We start from the raw sequence: 19,993 nt of genomic DNA, 5'->3' as shown, positions 1-19,993 counted from the left end.
AACACAGCAAGGCTAGAATAGATCCTAGTTCATAAATAGTAAAGATTGCACTAATCTGACGCAGTCAGGCGACAGTAACTTTTCATATAGTTATGATAATGTATCCTTATGAGATAAATAAATAACAGACACCGCTTCAGGAACAGTTTGGAAAAGGTGCACTATGAGGCAGTGGTCTACCGAGTTCTGTAATCTACCACAACAACTCTCTGGCTCGTCAGGTCAAAGGGAGTCGATGTTGGGTCAAAGCACAAGAAGAGTTTCATTTAAAAACCATGGCTAGAGGCACCGCCGTGGCAGAAGACCCCCACGCAGCCCCCTGGTTGACCTCTCACAACGGTGCGAGACAGATTTTTGTGGACCGAGGAGGAAGGGAATGTGAACCACGCACAGAGGTCCACAAAAAGAAAGCCAAAGGGCTCAGTCATGAGAAGGAATTTCTGATGTTAAAAAAAGGAGACTTTCCTGGTCGCGAGTAGACTAGGGGTTAAAAGCTGGTCTGGCCCTGGGTTAGGAGGGCATCTACACTTGGCAGTCTGCCTCACTACCTATGATGAACAAGAAAAACACATTGGCACTGTGTTCTAAATGTATCACAATGCTACTTTAACCCTGCAGCCTTTGGTGCGACTTTAACCTGATTCTAAGGAACCTGGGTGACTCCTCACCTCCCATAAATAACTTGAACAACAATCCATGAACAACCGTTGACGGGAAGGCCAGGTTTAAAATGAAACTCTTCCTTCGAGGACTAAACACTGGACGGGGATGAGGGGGCTGCGCGTCTAGCTGCTGGACTTTAGCTTCGACCAGGGGGTGGTCCCGCGGACCTCCAGCGGCAGATCGTTGTGGAAGATGTGGTCGCACAGGGCGTCCAACGGGGGCTCGGGGTCCGACGTGGCGAACAGAGCCGCCTCCTCGATCTCCTTCCTGATCTCGGAGTCCATTTCCTGGGGGGTAGGGGGCGGAACGGTCAAATATAGCAGCACCATGAGATAAACATGACAACACTTCCTGGTTCACAGGCACGATAGGCTACAGGAAGTGATGAAAGAAGAACTCAATTTTTTTTTTTTGGAAAGACACCAAAACGATCAGGCTGAAGGATCCAAAACCCTGAGTTGAAGATCTGACCATGTCTGTAGCAATACAACACATTTTCCAATAACACCCAAAGCATTTCAGAATGCACTGCACTATTCTTACACGCACGAGTGGTAGCAATAAACATAGCTCCTGGCTCAAAACACAGGGGAGGACTTGTAGGTCCTGACCCCGACGGCTGTACCTTAAACTCCTCCATGGCAGCCATCTTGTTGCTGAGCATGCGGTCCTTCAGCATGGAGATGGGGTCGCTCTTACTGCGCACTTCCTGGATCTCCTCTCGTGTGCGATAGCTACAGGAAGTGACAAAGTAGTCAAGGCAATACATTACAGATGGCTGTACCTAAAAACAGGGATATTTGCAAACATTTCAACAATATATGCTTTATTGTAATGATTTTCCGTATGCATTGTCCCAGCAATTTAGTCGTTGAGCCTGACCTCAGCCGACCAACTCGCAAATGCTCGTTAGTCTCATTTTTTAATTTCCATGGGGGGGTCAACGGGGTACAGAGCACAATGCCTGTGCACACGATTGTATTGACCTACAACCAATCAGAGCACATCTTTCTAAACAAAAGCTTGAAATTAAGTTGTTTGTTCCTTCAGAGAACATACTGTAATTTGTTCAGTATTGTCGCAATAGCGACTTCAGACCGCAGCGACCAGCTAGGGTTGAACAGGAACGCCTCCTAGGCGTCCTCTGTAGTCATCGTGGGGTGGCTGTAAGTCTGTCTGAACAGAAGGGGACCAGACCATCTGCCACAGCAAATAAAACATGAGCTCGCAGAGTTCTCTAGTCCCAGGCTCATAATCATTACCCCGACCACCACCAATAACCAAAAACACTTTGGTTCCGATACCTATAGCCACTTGGTCCCGTTTCGTGCTGCAACATTCACCAGCAGAGTGCTGAGAGAAAGACAAGCTAACGGTATTCAGTGAGAACGGTTTTAGCAGGACTGTGGGAGGGCCTGTATGTTTAATGAGGTCGCTTGGTTCACACTGACTCACCTGACCCCCGGGTCACTCATGCTGTGGCCATGGTAACGGTAGGTTTGCAGCTCCATGAGGATGGGGCCCTGGGTAATGTGACAATACAGGAGAGGCGGGAAGTCAAGTCTAGGGTTCAAACATCTGCGGTCAAGATAAAGTGGGCAGGACGCACTTTCAAACAAAAGAACCGAAAATGGTATCAAGTCTCAAATGTCATTATCTTAAACACCACTTATTTTGAAAGGATTAACCCTGATTTCCGTTGTTCAAGGGTCACATAAAGTTAATTCAGATGCATGCTTATTCTTTTACATCATACACCATGTGGGAAATCATGAGTGCATGTTCTAGCCAAGTGAAGCAAACTGTGCTCCACGTAGGATGAAAGATTCTAAACAACTGAATTTTTCACATCTATATATGCAAACTAAAAGCACCCGAGGACAACGAGCCAATGTCACACTGGCACCGTCCTCACACAGGACTCACCTTTCCAGCTCTGCAATGGTCCGCAGCGAACTTGGTGGCTTCTCTGACGGACAGCACGTCCATACCGTCCACCTAGAGCCGTGCGGCAGGAGCCCAGCACACGCAGCAGGGATGAACACATCAACCGCAAGTGTCACTACCCCAGGAAATGTGCAATCTACTGTCCTATAGACATTTTACATGATATGAAAGCCGCCGCCAAACTAGAGGATAGATGATCAACCAACGAATACTGTAATTTAGATTAATCATTGACCGTGTGTCTTAACACAACATTATAAAGTCGTCCATAAAAGTCATTTGTCAGTTGGTTTGCTCTTTACGCAATCATTTTGTTTGCAGAATTATACATGAGCAGCAGAAGACTGAGTGCATGCTCACACCTGAAACTGCCAGGTCCGACATGTCTCGCCTGTTATAATGTAGGTCTCTATTGGCTGGCTGCAGTGTACAGACAGGCAAACGCCACGCTGCAGCCACCGCCAAAGACCACAAGGGGGTGCTGTCACACACCAGTCGAGGTGTAAGTAAACGTCACCCAGCTGTAAATGTGAAGCGTTATTTTGAAGAAAGCATGAACATGGGTGTTGATGTTGTAGGGGTAGGCCTCTTACCCGGAGTCCCGGTATGTAGTCCCCCCTGCGGTAGTACTCGGTGCTGGCGGAGGACCGCTCCACCGACGTGCCCATGCCGTACTTGTTGTTCTCACAGATGAAGATGCACGGCAGCTTCCACAGGGCCGCCATGTTGTACGCCTCAAAGATCTGGCCCTGGAGAGAGTGGACGGCAGTGATGACGTTACAAAGACACGTTCAAACATTGTGACATTATAATGAGGGGGAGGAACACAATTTTAGATTAAAGATCATTCATTATTTTATCCCTTCTTTCAAACAGAAAACTAGCTTTCTGAAAATACTACAAAACTTCGAGATGGTACAAAGAATTGTACGATGTTAAACAATGAACAAAATATCATCTCCTTGGCTTTACCTGATTGGCTGCTCCGTCTCCATAGAGCGTAACACACACCTGGTTGTTGCCCAGGTACTTGCATGCCAAGGCAATACCTGCTCCCAGAGGCACCTGGGAAACACAGAGCAGGTTGCATCACTTCAGCACCACAACACACGCAAAGACATGGACGCAATGTTATGCCAATTAGAGTCCTTATATGGGCAATTGATAAAATAACTAACAGCCTCCGAGTTGAGTTACCTGCGCTCCAACGATGCCATTACCGCCGTAGAAGTTTGGTGCGTACATGTGCATTGAGCCACCCTTGCCTTTGGCGATGCCCCCTTTACGGCCTAAGAATCATAGAGGGCAATTAGTTAAAGCCTCCAGAACACAAATCCAGAAACATGCATCTCTAGTGGTTTCAAATGACATTTTTAGCATGTTAGGTCTGGCCTCATGTCGGAACTGCAGCCGCACTTAAAATAAAAGGGTTTTCTTTCAAAGGGTTAAACGAAGAGTGAGACGTAACTTACGAGTGTTATTGTTAATATCACACTTAACCTCAACTGGAGAGTTGCACTCAAGACATTGGCCAGATTTTTGGTTGAGAGGTATAGTCTCTGGTATAACCATGGTTACAGGCGGCCTCACCGGTGAGTTCAGCCAAGATCTGCTTGACAGGCACCCCCCGGGTGTAGGTGTAGCCGTGTGCGCGGTAGGCTGTGATGACGTGGTCGGTGGGGTTGATGGCTGCTTCTATGCCCATGGCGCATGCTTCCTGTGGGTAGAGGTGGACACCACCACGGTTCAGTTGGGATTCAATAGATGATGGAGCAGAAACAAGCCATTTCCATTCCACTAAAAGCACCTAGCTGACGCTCCAAGCGATTAACAGCACGTTCAGATAAATGATTGAGGAGTAGGCATCTCACTTTAGGATGCCTAAAAGGTAAGCTGCTGGCCATTAGCTATCAAAACCAGGTATTTTAAGAGATTCCCAATGCTATTCCTCTTTAAACAGATGGGGGTTCCCAAGTCCACGATTACAGCAAGCCCTTTACCAGTAAATTGTTGACCAATTCTAATGCACCTCCCATCACCACACCGAAGAAAATGTAACAATCAAATGCTGCTTGAGTCTACACAAACAAAAAAACAAGTTCCAACCATAGAGGCTTGTGAGAACCCAGATTCTCCTACACGTTCACGTCTCAAAGACGCGGCACCCTAAACGCTGTGCTAGACAGTCCGAGGTGGGGAATGAATACCTGGCCGTCGTAGAGGTGGCAGAAGCCCCGGATGATCTTCTGCTTGTACAGCTGGTCGGCCTTCAGCTCCATGCGGCGGATGGTCTGCATGGTGCGGTAGTAGTGCAGGCCCTGCTCCCGGGTCAGCTCCGCCTGCCCTGGTGGGCCCTCCTCCAGGCGGTGCACGTCGCATTTCTAGGGTTCAGGACGCAGTGAGTGGGACGGGTGATACCGGAACCAATAGAGTAGGACCCATGTTTGAGATTAAGGCCCAATTCCGTTTCTACCCCTTACACCTTCAAAACAAGGGGAAGGGGTAAGGGGTAGAAATGGGATTGGGCCTAAACAAGCGTATTCGGGTGAGATGTAAAAATTGGGTTGAAACTTTAATTGCCAAAGTCTGCCTACCTTGATTTCAAAGCTCGCCTTCGGCGTGAAGTCTGCGAAAGCGCGTGACGACACTACTGCCCTGGCCCCCTGGAGACAAGGGAAGCCCGCAAGAAAGTCACGTAATTATACAGGATAACATGCCTACAGCTCTATCCATATCTAGAGCACAATTCATTAAGAAAGCCAGTCCAATTTCCCACCACCAGTCTCTCCACGATTGCCTTGCTTTCACACCACAGGGAGGTGGGTTAGTGAAGTGCCTAGGGATTGGATGTGAGGGTACTACAGGAAAGAGATCGAGGGTTAAAAAGATAAACTCCATGGCCCATCACACACTCTGGGTTCCTCATGAGTTAGTCAAAACCAGGATGGAAAGACTGCTGCTATGCTTCTCCTCGAAAGCTTCATATGCATGGTGATTTGACCTTTAGTATAAGGAACTGATGGTTCTTCATACTTCACACAAAAAACAATCCAATGCAGTGATTTACTGGTTTATAATTTCTGAAAATGGTAGCCATTCCATTAAGCATGCTGGATCCCAGAAATTACAGGGTTTAGTTTTGTGGGTCAATTAGCCACATACTGTTCATCCATCCTGGTTCAATATGCACGCAGATAGATGGCTCTTCAAGTCCTTACTGGATCCGATAGCAGTGTGGGCTGCTCTGTAACTAGCTCTGCTTCAGATGCTTTAGTATTAACTGGTGGGGGCTTAGGCGGTTGTCGCTGGGTGGTGGTTGCCAAGGCAGATGCTGCAGGTGAGGTTAAATTGACGAGCTCTGACTGGCCAATCAGGAACTGGGAGAAAAACAGGAACCGACCAGAGCATTATCAGCAAAGCTATACATTGAACAAAGACGGTACTAGTTCTCTACAGGGCAGCTAATAATAAGAAAATGTAAAAAGTAATACAATTAATGGGGGAAATCAAACTATTAAGGATACTAGAGCACACAGGGGAATGAGGACTAATAGCAGCCAAACAGTGTCTGTTTTTTATGAAAATGTATGTTACGAATGTAAATTTTTGGCTGCACATCAAAAAGTCCAACATTGTATAATGGGCCACATTTGGATTGTATTCTGTATACATGGGTTAGGCTGTAAACAATGAAACAGGGCTGTAAACATTAGCTGCTTACACAGAATTATCGTTGGACGGATTATGACTACACTGAGATCGATGAAAGAATGAAAATGCATTTCAGGGAATAGCTAAACTATAATACGATGGCCAAATGGTTAAAAAAAAAAAAAAAAAAAAAAGGGGACATTATTGTACTGCCTGGATTTCGGTCCATAACTTCGCGGCCTAGTGAAGGACATTTGAGAGTAACACCATATTTGGATTAACACAGTAGTTTACATAAGAGCCTGCATTAACAGGATGAAAAACGAGGACGAGGAGTCCAGGGATGGCCGAACTCTGGACGCATTTGTTAGAGCCGCCGAGTCGACACAATAAGTGGATTGACTCGTTTCAGAGCGAATCACCAGCATCAGAGTGTTTTAAATCACATTTATTCGCTAGTACAGTGTGTGACTGTTTGTTTCTGACAACAGTTTCCACATCAGAAAGTGGTCAAAAAGACCAGTGTAGTTTCAGCCATCGACCGTACTGACGGATGAACATGAGGCCATTATGAGTAGTCATACAAGCCGCTTACCTCAGACACTGTTTGGGCCCCCTAGGGTTCAGCGGAGGGGGACGCAGGGTGAGGGGAGGAGAAGGAGGAGGATAAAGAGGGAAAGGGTAAGACATGACGAAGAAGGATATGTGATTTTACATGAGGTAGAAAGCAAGAAATCCCGCGCACGGACTGACCACACCAGAGTCCGCATACTTTGCTTGTAACACGCGTTTCCTGCTATAGTAACTAGTATGTCCGTTTTGTTTTGTTTCGAGATCATTGATCGACATTTGTGAACTGTTGGGACACCCAACTGTCGACCAACATCGAAATAACACCACATCAGGTCCAGGGTGAGCACATCGCAGAGATAGTGGCAGTCCAATCGACGTTAGCTCGCTTACAAGGTCAGTCACATCCTAGCTAAATAGTCATTGTGTACCCACATGTCTCAAAGTACCTTTGTAACCTCTACACTTCCCCTATGAAACTCACCACATTGCTGCCAGTGATTCTACACAACGCGTTAGAGATTGCGGTTAACATGTTTTTCATACTACTAACTGCACGGCGGGCAACCAAATGGATTACAGTGAAACGCTATGGCGGCTGGACGTGTTGCTGTTCGTCACGGAAAGCCGCCCGCCGAACACACAGCGCCGTACGTTAGTTCCGGATTAGAAATCTGACATACCAAGTAGAAACATTTTGAAAACTTACTGTAAAGAAGTAAACCTTTTCAGCAAAGTTCTTATTCACAATCCGCCTGAGATACGTCTAGTTTTAGATAAGTAAATGGATCCTTAGGTATCCATCATTCTCCATGGCCCATCCATCATGGTGGTTACTCTCTCTTCACTGGTGAACAGCTAATTAGAGAAGGCTTTTGTAATTTGTCTAACGAGGTACAGCTGTGTATGCATTATTGGATTCCAATATTTCCAAATATTCTAACATAAAAAATCTCATCTGTAAGTATTTTAAAGAAAAAGGAGGGGGAAATACCAAGGTATGTCAGTGTTTAATCAGTTAGACCATAGGACTTATAGGAGATATAATTTAAAAAGGACTCAGATAGGGTAGTGGGGACTGGGAGTAGAAGTAACTTTAGCAACTCTATATTTACTTTTTTAACCTAGTATTTGGTTTGGAAGCACAGCCATTTTAACCCTCAGTAAGCTGTGTAGAGAGCTGTCACCTATCATAAGAAGCATATTCAGACCTTTCACATGAGTATCCCCTATGAGTAATGGAGACCTAGATCCAAGCTAATAACATACAATTGACTGTACTGCGTGATAAAACTATCTGCGTCTTTCTACGGCCCAGGAGCGGGCTGACGTTTCCCCAGCCAGCCCATTCACAACCCACTGCAATCATCCAACATAAATCAACTTCATGTGACAATTTGCTTTGTTGTGCTGCAGACAGAAAACGATGTAATTAAGGGAGCCCCGAGAGCAAATACCTGGTGCACAAGAAAAGAGACCTTCCGGAATCGGCAGGCCGTCTTTAGCTTTGTTTTCATGACGTCCACTACTTTAACAGACTACTTACTCTTCAAGGAAATATACAAAACCAGGCCACTCGCTGTCCCTCGGCCTGATCCTGGGGCACGTAGCGCAACTGCTGGAGGTACGGTAGAAGACTGCTGGGGTATGTAGAAGGTCTCCTGGGGTAGGTAGGGGGTCTGCCGGGGTAGGTAAGGGGTCTGATGGGGTAGGTAGGGGGTCTGCTGGGGTAGGTAGGGGGACTGCTGGGGTACATAGGGAGACTGCTGGGTGTTTGGCTGACACTGGGGCAGGCAGCCTGGCTTCACGAAGCCCGACTGCTGATCATCTGGGCTTGTAGGACACTTATGCCCAGATGGCCGATGCAGGGGAACATAGGTTGATGTCCTGGAGCCCAAATGGTGTGTGTGCGCCGGCCACACACAGCCTGAATGCTGCCTTCGACGCCTGGGCGCTCGGAATGACGTGGTGGGTAGGCTGGCATCCCGCCGCCCTGCTCCTGTTGTGATCCTGAGGTGTGGACTCTTGACTTCCTGTAAAACCAGCTGCTGTTGGGGATAGCTTCGTGGCTGCTTCACTACTGCTCACAGCTGTATCCAGGGGGGGTGGGCCCAGTGCCCTGTGGCGCTTGGTGTTCAGGAGTGCCGCTGGGGCAGGCTGCCGTGCTAATGCCACGTTAGAGGCTGTAGTTTGGGAGCCTCTCTTGGCTGCTGCTGCTGCTTGGAGCCTGTCTGTACTAGCTGCTCGGCTGCCCTGCTGCTGCCACATGGTCTGGCTGCTGAAGCATCCAGAGAGGCTCCCTGAAAATGGAGCTGCGTTGCTGCATCCCACCAGCCCAGTTTGCACTTTAAGAGATGCTTTGTCAAAAATCCAGATTTTGAGCTAAACTTTAATTTTACTTCATAGGTTCCAACAATCGGTAGCATTACTTGCAGCACCCTCAGGAAGAAATACCTGTTAAGTTGTCCTCCATAATGTAACTTAAGGAAGCTACTCTATTCTACACTGGGTTAAGAATGAGTACTCTTAACCCTGAACTGATTGTAGTATTATTTGACCACATACCTATTTGCAAGGAAACCTTGCTTGTATAACCTTGGGCCACAACAAAATTTGGTGGAATATAACAATAAGTTATCTGACGGTAACTGACACAGGGGGATTTACTAATAACTTTGTTTAGATCAATTAAACCAAAGTACAGCAGGAAACTATACTAGATTGTAGTCTACTAAAACTACTAAAACAGTACACAATTTGACATTGTTTTTAACTCAATACAGCAGACTGCCAAGCAGAGAATGCCTTTTGAAGGACGTAGATATACTCAGCCTGATCCAAACAGTACTCAAAGTAGGGTGTCTCCAGAAGTTAAAATGCACCCTTGATATATGGCTACATAAACCAAATGTATTCCTCAATCATGTTGGGCTGCACACACCTGGTGGTATTATATACTTATTGGTTTGATGAATAGTGTTTCGCCAAGTACAAGGCTGTCATTCTCCATAAGCAACACATGGGGTAGCCTATATATTATTCCAATTGTATTGAAAGGCAAGCTTCTAACAAAAGGGCAGGGAAAACAATTACACAGAGATAATTATAAAGTCATGATAAATTCTTTATTGCAGGTCGAATGCATTGAAGCAAATATAGATTGAACCTTTCCTGCCCTTACCCCCAAAAAGAAAACATTTGAAAAACAAAAGAGAATTCAATATAGGTAGTTGAAATACACACATGTGCGTGCTGTGTTAGCGGCCCAACTGTATTGTTGACAAATGACGGTAACTGTAAAGCAATGTAAACTGTGTTTTGGCCACACAGAAACTCCTCATCAACCACTAGCCCATCGTTTCTAGCCTAACTGGCTTTGGTGAAGCTGGATAGGAGTCATTGTGTGCCCACCAGACCTCAGATTGCCTGATAGCGCAGGCTACGGCAAAATGAAACAGGCTGAGGCCAAATGGAAGGTGGGAGACAATGAATCATCCCAAATGGTAGATGCCTCTGGTATGTCTCTCCACCCTGGCTAATAAAAAACATACACTGTAAATCAACTGTTACGGACGGTGAACTTTACAAGGGGCCCTTGTACATGGGTGGCATTTATGAAATAAAAAAAAAACACACACACACCGACACACACACGCTTTTTGCTTCGGATCATTTTCTTAATAACAGAAGTACACACACAAACACACACACGCATTTGGAGTTATATGTATATATATATATATATAAAGTGTTTTGAGCTGTATGAAGTGCATTGGCATAAAGGTTGAGTCGTAGAAGAGGTGAAGTCCATCTTCCTATGGAGTCCATCTCAGATCCCTGCTGCCTGGCTGAAGTGCCTCTTACCGTCCAGGTACAGCATGGATTCTACAGCAGAGAGAACAACACTATTCATACATCTGACGTTTCCTCCAGCTGGGACACAGATGGAATACAGCCATAAAGACATACGATTGTCCACTACACACTGGTGTCACACTGCTTTCAACTGGTATAGGCCTTTTCATTGTTATTTTGTCCAGCCACTAATGAAGGACATTGCATTCCAAATCTTGATGAAGGAAGAACCCACAGCCAAGGCTGGTGGATTAATCTTGCGGCAGCCTAAAACCTAACGTAACAGAACCCTACAGTAGAAGACGACAACTGAACGCCTAACTTAACACATGACATGTATGGCTCACCTCCGTAGCTCTGGGGAACGATCATGGGGACGTCGTTGTCCGACACGAAGGTGAAGTGGAACACGTTGGTGGTGTTGTGCTGCCCCGTCAGAGGGTCCAGCACCTCCGTGTGTACTCTGACCTGGATGAAGTTCCCCTCTGTGTAACACACCTGTAGGGAAGGCAGACAGAGGAACGGGTTGGCTGTGGAAACCAGTTGGATGAACAAGCACTATGCCGTACGGTCACACAACATCAAGAGCTTCAACGGCAAGGCAAGAACGTTAACGCTTACACGGTTGAACCAGAAATCCCTAAACAGGAATATGAGTTTATAATAACATAAGGTACATAAATGATGCCTTCATATGATAAAGTAATATAACATTATGTTACAAAGGTTACGAGGGTTTGTGAACACCCACATACACACCTGTGATGAGAGGAGAAGCAAGGAGCCAATCTCTACTGGTTTCTGGAACAAGATGTCGTCAACGGCGACCAGATTAGGTCGGCAGCCTCTGCAAAACATCACGGGGGAGACAATTAGGAAGGTGTGAGCGATGGGTTAAGTGAGATGATGCAAGATGATTGTCTCTCTGATCTGGATAATCTGAGAGGGGGAGTAGAGAGGCGACAGGGATGGCTTTGGGGATAGTTAGAGAAAGAAAATAAAAAGCGAAAGAAAAAGTATGAGCGAGATTATCTACTATCGAGTATACAGTATATTGTAGTGCAGCACGTGAGTTGCTGGACCGAATATGGGAAACCGAGGCTAGGCTGGTTGTACAAGTTCAGACACAGAGCTAGCTCTTCTGGCCCATCTCTTGGGTGGATGCTGTGTGTTCTTTGGAATAAGCATCCAAACATCCTGCAAGGGCAGGTTAGTAAGTGGGGCAGCAGGATTCATCACGGCTTAAGGCGCTGTTGCGGGACAGCTTGGATTTTCTTAAAGATTATCCAAAGAAGGGAAACGATTTACACTCGTCTGCTAACTTTAACTTCCCAGTCGCGATGCACTATTCAGTAGGTTTACTAAGATGGATGGCTTTTTCAAGGCCATTGAAAGAAATGTGCTATTGGGGTATTTCTTAAGAATGATCCTACTACGAAAGGCCCGACCATAGTCGACCTGTGGGTCTCCTCCTCTCCCTGCTCACCCGTAGGAGCAGGCGTTGGCCCAGCCCAGCTCGTAGGCCTTCCTCATCAGGAAGCCACCGAAGATCCTGTTGAAGATGTTCCTCTCCTGTAGAGCAAGCACACACGCACAGACTGAGCGATGCATCGCCAGATCACAGGACAACACAGAAAGGTCACTCACCACCGTGTAGATGCTGAAGACATTAAAAAGACCTGTTGTTGAATTTAGTTGAGAGATAAGGTGCGCTAGTCTCAGCAGGTGAATGCAAATATTTGTTCCCTACTCTGTCAGTTTATGCATTTCTACTCTTTGCATTGTCTTCTGATAGTGTGTTTAGGGACTTTTGGGAATAAGATGCATTGCGGGCTATTTGAACTAGCGTTACTTTCCTCCCGACTCGCTCATTTGACCCTTGACCTGCTCTCACCTGAGGATGGCAGATCTCCAGGCCCTTCACCTTGGCGTCCTCCATCCACACAGACTTAGGTGGCAGGACCCTGCTGCGAAAACTCACCGTCCTGTCGGGGACGACATGCACACACACACACACGTAAGCACAAACACACGCACGCACGCAGACAGACACACTGAGGAGGCAGGACGCCGCTGTGGAAACTAACCGCCTGTGGCCACGCACATGGGACAGACACTGCTCACACACACTGCCACTGTGTGTATGTGTGTCAAATGCAAGATGCTGTGGTAAAGGTGTGGTGAGTAAAAGTAGACTTCCGTTATGCCGAGTGCATCACAGAGACACCAAAGCGAAAGTTAAAAGAATTGTTCTAATGTGCTTATTGTGACTTGATCACCTAACCATCTCCGACTCGAACGACCAAAAATAAATACGACAACATTTACGTCTAGTCCCCTGGCAGTCTAGCCGTCCCTACGTGGGAGAGGATCACACCTAGTCCGAAGCCACAGCCACTTGGGTTTGGCGTTCGCCATTTGGTTTGACTTGCCACTTGGGGGCTTGTGACAGCAGCAGAAACAGCAGAGGAAGTGAGAGGAGAAGGTGTGCCTGTGCCCATCTGTGCGGGGGTGGTGTTTGTGGTGCGAGTGTGGGGGTGGACGATGTGGCACTGGTAGAGATGTTAACAGTGTGTGTGTGTGTGTGTGTGTGTGTGTGTGTGTGTGTGTGTGTGTGTGTGTGTGTCCTTCGTACTGGGGGTCCAGGGTGCTGAGGAATTGGCTGTGGACGACCTTCCTCTCCTCCGCGGTCGGCGCCACCTTCAGCAGGGACGCGGTGCTGAGCTCCACGCGGCGGGTCTTGTTGACTAGACACACACAAACACACACACACACACACACACACACACACACACACACACACACGACAAATTGGATGCTTTCCCCAATGCTCACTGAAGCTGGACGTGGTTGGTGACGTGGTTTGTCTAGATCTTGCCGTTGCCTCACCCTCTCCCTGCTGGAACAGCCGCTCCTCCTCTGCTCCCTCAGGCTTCAAGGGGTTCACATACGCTGCCCTGGAAGGAAGGAGGGAAGGAAGTGAGGGAGGGAAGGAGGGAAGGAAGGAGGGGAGGAAGTGAGCGAGGGAGGAAGGGAGGAAGGAGGGAAGGAAGTGAGCAAGGGAAGGAGGGAGGAAGGAGGGAAGGAAGTGAGCGAGGGAGGAAGGACGTGAGGGAACGAAGTGAGTGAGGGATGGAGGGAAGGAAAGCGAGGATGGGAGAGATAAAAAGAGGAAGGAAAAAAGAACAAACAAATAAATAAAATTAAATGCTATGGCCTCCCCAGGTTGTTAATCAGAACATCTACCAATGGACCGTGGTCTTCCCCTGGCCGTCCCAGCCCCAGGTACCTCTTGTTTTCTGGGTCTCTGGCCACCATGACGAACGTGGCCTCCAGGACGGGGCTGTAGGCTCCCTCGTGTAACTGGTGAGGCAGACACGCACATCATCAGCACATTATAAGCCTCCTAGAGGAACAGGTGTGAACGACCGAGGCAGGGCTGGGGGCTTTATGTGTGAGTGGGAAACCCAACCTGAGACATGTACATCTTGGCCTCGATGGACGTCTTCCCCACCCATGTCACGTGACCAGTGAACTTGATGTCGCGGTCGGGGTAGATAGTGTGCTGTCTCATGTCTGTGTGGATGAAAACAGGAAGTGCTTTCCTTACTGACATATTGCATAACACTGTGGTGTAGCGAGGGGTTCGGCATTTAAGTATGTTGTAAAATAGATGGTAAAGATGGGTATAAAGCTACGAGAAATCTGCTTAGAAAAACGTTCATTTGAGTTGTAGTGGGACTGTCATAGTAAGGAAATAACTTTATCTTTCATAGAGCAATGAATGCCAAACATCTTAAAGTCCTGTTGTGGTCATACCTATCTTGTCCACTAGGGCGGTGACAATGGACAGCGGAGACCTGGGCAGCGCAGGATTGTGGGTGTGAGAGTAAGAGATGAGCACTAAAAATGGAATGCAAAGACAACGTTGTTAGAAGATGAAGCATACGGCAAATTGCATTAGAACTTTTGCTAAAAAGAGGTATCCTAACAAGTCGTAAATACCTCTAGCAATCTAACTGAACCTACACAGTTACATTCACCACATTACTCGACTGAGTGATACTCCAGCCTATGTTAGAGATAATAATAAATCAGCCACAGTGGTTAAAGTTTAACTAAAGATAAATATAATATTGTGATCAATTTTAGTTTTTATTTATTTTACAAATGCATAATATATGTGTTTTGTTCAACATTTGGTGCAAGATATATCCTTCAAAACATACAAAAAAAAGCGCCCATGAAAAGGGTACTTGATTACTCTCTAAGAATGGGCCATGTATTTGATCATGTATTGTGGTGTTTCTTGCATCCCCAATCAGTTCTACCTGCTAAACTATCCAGATCCTCCAGAATCCTGCCAAACCTGAAACACAACAAAAATAAAGGACATGACGTGAATGTGTAAGGGACAAACGTATACTGCATGACCATCGTCTCAAACTGTTTTTGCACAGTAACCGGTAGCAGAACACTGGGCACGTCATACATTCAGCAATATTAATTTGGTAAGAAAAGGATCCGATGTAAAATGCTGCACGGCCGAGATGACAGAGTTTTAAATCAACGCTATAGCGACAATGCGTCCGTTATCGGGACTGACGGCCCCGTTCAGGGGAGGAGGACTGCTGTCCCTGTGACACCATCTGGGTCCAAGCCGCTCTAAAAGTAGTCCCACTAATCAGACTTTGGATTAACCATACAGTCTGTTGGCAGGCGGGCTATAATCTGGGTGGACAGGGCGTTTCCCTTTCCTTTCGCTTCAAATTCGGTAAGACCAATCAGCAGGGATCTGTGAGCGTGTGATCGGCTCGAACAGCCCAAGTAAATCGTAAATAGTGTCTGTAAACGTTTCAGAATCCACACTGGCCAGACTGGCCCCTGTAGAAACACTATTATTACAAAACCCTTCTGAACACTCGCACAACTTTGATCTCTTTGGTAGAATGTCACGTGACAGGAAACCAGGCATCATACAACGCTTTTCTCTTTCAGTTTACAACCCCTCTCTTTCCCCCTGAGATGGTTTTGCTCATACATACACACTAGGACAGTGAGGGATTGGACTCCTAAAGAAGGAGTCCGGTGGGATCAGGGGGCGGCGGGGCAGCAGTGCGGCGGTGGGGGTACCTGACGGTGTTGTGGTGGGTGAGGTACTTCTCCCTGATGTGGGGCTCGGAGCCCAGGGGCAGGTGGACCTCGTGGGAGCTGTCCTTCATGGAGCGCGGGGGCAAGTCGCCCTGGGAGCGGGCCAGCATGGAGGACAGGGACAGGCGCTCCTCCAGGGCTTGCTTGTGGTCCCTGGGGGCCGGCAGAGGCACAAACAAAGGGCCGTTGGAGCTCTGGGAACACACCCGATGAATAAGCTCCACTTTACAACCAAACGCATGTACTGGTAGTTTGTCTGTTCCTAGCCAATGAACAGACTAGAGTTAATAAACCCATGGTAGTGTAGCTGGGATGGATGTCTGTCTCCCAGCCTAACGGGTCTGGGTTCAACCAGAACGTAGAAAGGGTGGATGTTGGGTGGGGGAAGTCCCCCGTTGGCTGACGCACAACAGTTGTGAAGCCCAAAGGTGTGTCGGCCTGAGACTTGTTGAGACATGGTGAGCCAGCCGCTCCATTGTTTCCCTTATGGGGGGGGGAGGAGGCACCAAGGCTTTGGAGAGGGGAGGAGCCATGGGTCCAACCTCGTGACGCGTTGCCACTGGGGGGGCACGCTTCAAAATTGTAATGATTTCAACATCGACCCGGAGCGCCGCATGACTGTGCACACACACACACACACACACACACACACACACACACACACACACACACACACACACACACACACACACACACACACACACACACACACACACACACACACACACACACACACACACACACCCTATGAACAACAATGAAAATAAGAGAAAAAATATATATATATTTTTTTTTTTAATATTATATATCGTGATTAATATCGATATCGAAAAAATTATCGTGATAATATTTTTTGCAATATCGCCCAGTCCTACCTATGGGCCACTGATGAAAGCCCTAACCATTGCAGTATTATTATGTTATGAACCGGTGGCAACACGCATTCAAATAGGTGCACACTTTTAACTGACGTGTTTCCCATCGGCCAGTATTGGTTGTTCAGTGGTGTAGGCTCTATTCACAGCCAAGGCGAAGGAAACCGAAAGCTTCCAGATTACCACTTTAAGAACTCTTTAAATAAAATGAAACTGTCAAACGGGACCCCTAAAAATGTATAATATGGCACCTGAGATTCTAACCAAATAAAAAACATGTATTTGCATTGTATTACGAGCAGGAAATCACAAGTTGTCCATTGACCTAGAATGGTGACGGTCTATTAGCATCCAACCACCGAGAGCCCCCTACAGGCCATTAGATGAACTGATGTATTTAATAAACGACTAACTACTTAAGTAAGTAGTTATAGATGAACTGCATAGTACTACTATTAATTTAGCAAACTGATCCGGAGAGACTCGCACTCCGAGCACTGGACTCCCCAGCCATTACCTCCAGTTGGTGGATGCTCCTACAATCTCTCTCAACCGGTCGCGTACTGCAAGAAGAAAAAGGAAAAAAGGAACCTGACATTAATTTTGAACCTTCAAAGTTTGAGATAACGGTATGCGCGTAGAAAATGTTATTCTGCCTCACACAGGAAACGTCTAACCACAAGGTTCCTTCATATGTATTTAAATATTCTGTCTTTCATAACCGAAGGTCTACGTTGGAGTCATACTTTGACAATTTGAATTATTGAGAAGAAGGAGGAGGAGGAGTTTGTAGGAGTCTGGAATCAGAGAGAGAGCAGCCATTGCAGGACAGCCACAAGAAACTTTAGGACTGCAGCGATAACGATCATCTTCATCGTCGATTCATCTAGTTACACTACAGTATCTATTATTAAGGATAGAATTGAATAAGCAATGTCATCTTTTAGTGGTCTGACACAAAGAAAAGCAACCAAATATTTATGAGCAGCAGATATCCAAGGTATGTTCACCTGATAGGTGACTAAAGCGATGAATCGATAATGAAAATGATAATAATTTCAGCACTTGTTCAGATCTGTAGATCTGAAAGGGAAAATGCCTTTAATCCAGGGGATGCAAAAACACTGATAAATGCAGGAAAGAGGATGTTAAGAAGGGCTATACACCTCTATAATCTGTGGAAGAGCAGGATGCCGCAGTGCCCCACCTAGCTCCCACTCGACCAAGCACAGAGGGCTTTTAATGTGGAAAGCTAACGATGTGATAAATAGGAAATGGAAATGGTAATTAAATGAATTATGCTGAAAAGGGCAGGCAATTAAAGAGAAAATGAATCATAAATGATCATGGTTTACCATTGAATACATGTATTGCGTTTGGATTTCCTGTTGAAAAATAAAAAATGGGCAGGTGAGATATTGTACAGGATAATTATAAATATAGTTTTAACCCTGGTCAGATTGTTGGACATTTAAAGTTGAATTATGCTTAGACTTGATAATCAACTGTGGTAGGAAAAAACAACACACATCTTCACATATAACCACTTTCATTTGGCCGGAACAGATTGAACAGATACTATTTATAGTAGAACAGAATAAAATGACCACAATGCATTCATTTTCCATAAATGCATATTTTGTTTATTGTCACCTCACCCAATATATAGCTCTGTATGAACATACGTCACTGTGGAGCCTCACTTAGTCAAGATGGCTTAGTCAGATGGCTAGGGACCAAACTATACTGGTATTTCTCATCAATGACCAATAGGTTAATGGAAAGTACCCACTGTTCTCATGCAAATGCACTGATATTTTGTTGATATGCGGTGAAACAAATATTTAAATCAACTACTTGGGTCGCTGGTTTTAACCACTCTTATCACACCAAACCACTTTAAGCACTCCCAACGTGGCTGCACCCTGGTTCGACCAACATGCGACACACAAACAAGGAGTCGTTTTAAATGTATTCAAAGGAAAATCAACAAAGTATCAGTGTTGAATGGTTTTGAATTCAACAGGTAACGACAATCTCAAAAATCTCCAACTGATCAACTGTTTAGCATGATTCATGACCACACCGTCCGGGAGGATGAAGATAAGGTCTCACCTTGTATCATGTCCAGCGGGGTGCCTGTCGAAGACACGCCCTCTGCTGAGAACGCCCTCGAGGTCAAGCGGGCGCTCGACCGCAGCAACAACAATCTGCGAGCAGGATGGAGCGTGACAGCATTGCATAAGTGGATAGTAAAGGTAGCCTGATCCTAATAGCAAAGTTATCCTAATCCTAACAGTACAGGTATCCTAAAGTAACCTGCTCTCTATCTCAATCACGATGACAATAAGGGGGCGTGGCACACATAGCATGGATTCAACTGACAGATTTATGATGATGGCACTGCCGGCTAGTTTGCGATACGCTGATTGTGAGACTCTTTGTGAGGTTTGTACTGAGAAAGCAGTGCCACGGAGTCATGCAGGTCTGTCACGCCCAAATAAACACAATCCCCAGCGATGCGGGGCCCCACCCATGTATGTGGTTATGTTTGGCCAATGCAACCAGTTGGAAGCCTAATTATGAAGTACTCAGAAAAGAGCCCAAACTGGCCAGTGATGAAACACACCAGTCTCACGACTTCAGAATGTTAGCGTCAGAGCGTAGAAGGAGACATTCTGGCTACTCATTTACAGCTGTCACGTTATAGCTGCTAAGTAGCAAGTTTAGCCTCAAACCAATACCCTACCAGTAACGGGCGTAATAACTAAAATGTTACTGCATTCATCAGACTTACCTTTGTAAGTACATCGTCTTTATATGTTTTGAGCGACCCAAGCCTAGGTGCAAGATAAAAGACCAAACCGGACTAGAAGAAGCTGAAGTTACCGAGCAGTGCTAGCCAACGGTCAGCAGTAGTGTACTTCCGCCCTCCCTCGTGGCCCCGCCCACCGGAGTAGTAGTCCGCGTCACGTCTATTGGCTCCGCCCACCAGAGAAGCGCTCCAGTTCACGCCTGAGCCCAAAACATGACCTTACCAACATGACCTCACAAACATGGAGCGCTGAAGCGTTCAATGCGGCTGATTGACAGCCATCAAGAATCTAACAATAGATTTGTTTTCTAGTGCCATGTGAACCAAAAACATTTCCCCGCGGTAAAGTTGGTTGATGTGTTATTAAAATCCCTTTTCTCGGTAACTATTGCACATTTTTCTGCCTACGAATTGGAATGTATACGCAGATGAGCGTTATCAATATGCAGCAAACAGTATGAATGAA

At 46.3% G+C, this 19,993-nt stretch overlaps 2 protein-coding genes across 9 annotated transcripts; both read right to left on the bottom strand.

Annotated features, from left to right (window-relative positions):
* Positions 1 to 87: 87 nt before the first annotated feature.
* On the bottom strand, positions 88 to 7,681 carry LOC130377286 (pyruvate dehydrogenase E1 component subunit alpha, mitochondrial-like). Of its 7 annotated transcripts, none has more exons than XM_056584336.1 (13): positions 7,541 to 7,681; positions 6,857 to 6,877; positions 5,829 to 5,987; positions 5,205 to 5,273; positions 4,818 to 4,991; positions 4,201 to 4,327; positions 3,808 to 3,899; positions 3,583 to 3,675; positions 3,204 to 3,359; positions 2,590 to 2,661; positions 2,119 to 2,186; positions 1,289 to 1,397; positions 88 to 950 (listed from the first exon to the last, which is right to left on the bottom strand). In XM_056584336.1, exons 5-13 carry the CDS (start codon positions 4,905 to 4,907, stop codon positions 786 to 788), a joined length of 972 nt encoding a protein of 323 aa, XP_056440311.1. In that variant the 5' UTR covers positions 4,908 to 4,991; positions 5,205 to 5,273; positions 5,829 to 5,987; positions 6,857 to 6,877; positions 7,541 to 7,681; the 3' UTR covers positions 88 to 785. The 7 variants fall into 7 exon arrangements, with proteins under 7 accessions (XP_056440311.1, XP_056440307.1, XP_056440308.1 ...); XM_056584332.1 differs by lacking the exon at positions 7,541 to 7,681 and adding an exon at positions 7,316 to 7,510; XM_056584333.1 differs by lacking the exons at positions 6,857 to 6,877; positions 7,541 to 7,681 and adding an exon at positions 7,316 to 7,510.
* A 2,059-nt stretch (positions 7,682 to 9,740) lies between these two features.
* On the bottom strand, positions 9,741 to 19,657 carry acot9.1 (acyl-CoA thioesterase 9, tandem duplicate 1). 2 transcript variants are annotated; one of them, XM_056584448.1, is made up of 16 exons: positions 19,510 to 19,651; positions 18,828 to 18,922; positions 18,068 to 18,097; positions 17,230 to 17,275; positions 15,820 to 15,990; positions 15,018 to 15,055; positions 14,506 to 14,589; positions 14,159 to 14,262; positions 13,976 to 14,049; positions 13,576 to 13,643; positions 13,322 to 13,433; positions 12,581 to 12,671; positions 12,173 to 12,258; positions 11,446 to 11,533; positions 11,034 to 11,184; positions 9,741 to 10,716 (listed from the first exon to the last, which is right to left on the bottom strand). In XM_056584448.1, exons 1-16 carry the CDS (start codon positions 19,521 to 19,523, stop codon positions 10,661 to 10,663), a joined length of 1,308 nt encoding a protein of 435 aa, XP_056440423.1. In that variant the 5' UTR covers positions 19,524 to 19,651; the 3' UTR covers positions 9,741 to 10,660. The 2 variants fall into 2 exon arrangements, with proteins under 2 accessions (XP_056440423.1, XP_056440424.1); XM_056584449.1 differs by lacking the exon at positions 18,068 to 18,097 and having other exon boundaries at positions 19,510 to 19,657.
* Positions 19,658 to 19,993: the final 336 nt, after the last annotated feature.

The sequence above is a fragment of the Gadus chalcogrammus genome, chromosome 23 (assembly GCF_026213295.1).
Source record: "Gadus chalcogrammus isolate NIFS_2021 chromosome 23, NIFS_Gcha_1.0, whole genome shotgun sequence".
Classification (NCBI taxonomy): domain Eukaryota; kingdom Metazoa; phylum Chordata; class Actinopteri; order Gadiformes; family Gadidae; genus Gadus; species Gadus chalcogrammus.
The sequence above is the reverse complement of the archived record's forward strand: the minus strand, read 5'-3'. Positions and strand labels throughout refer to the sequence as shown.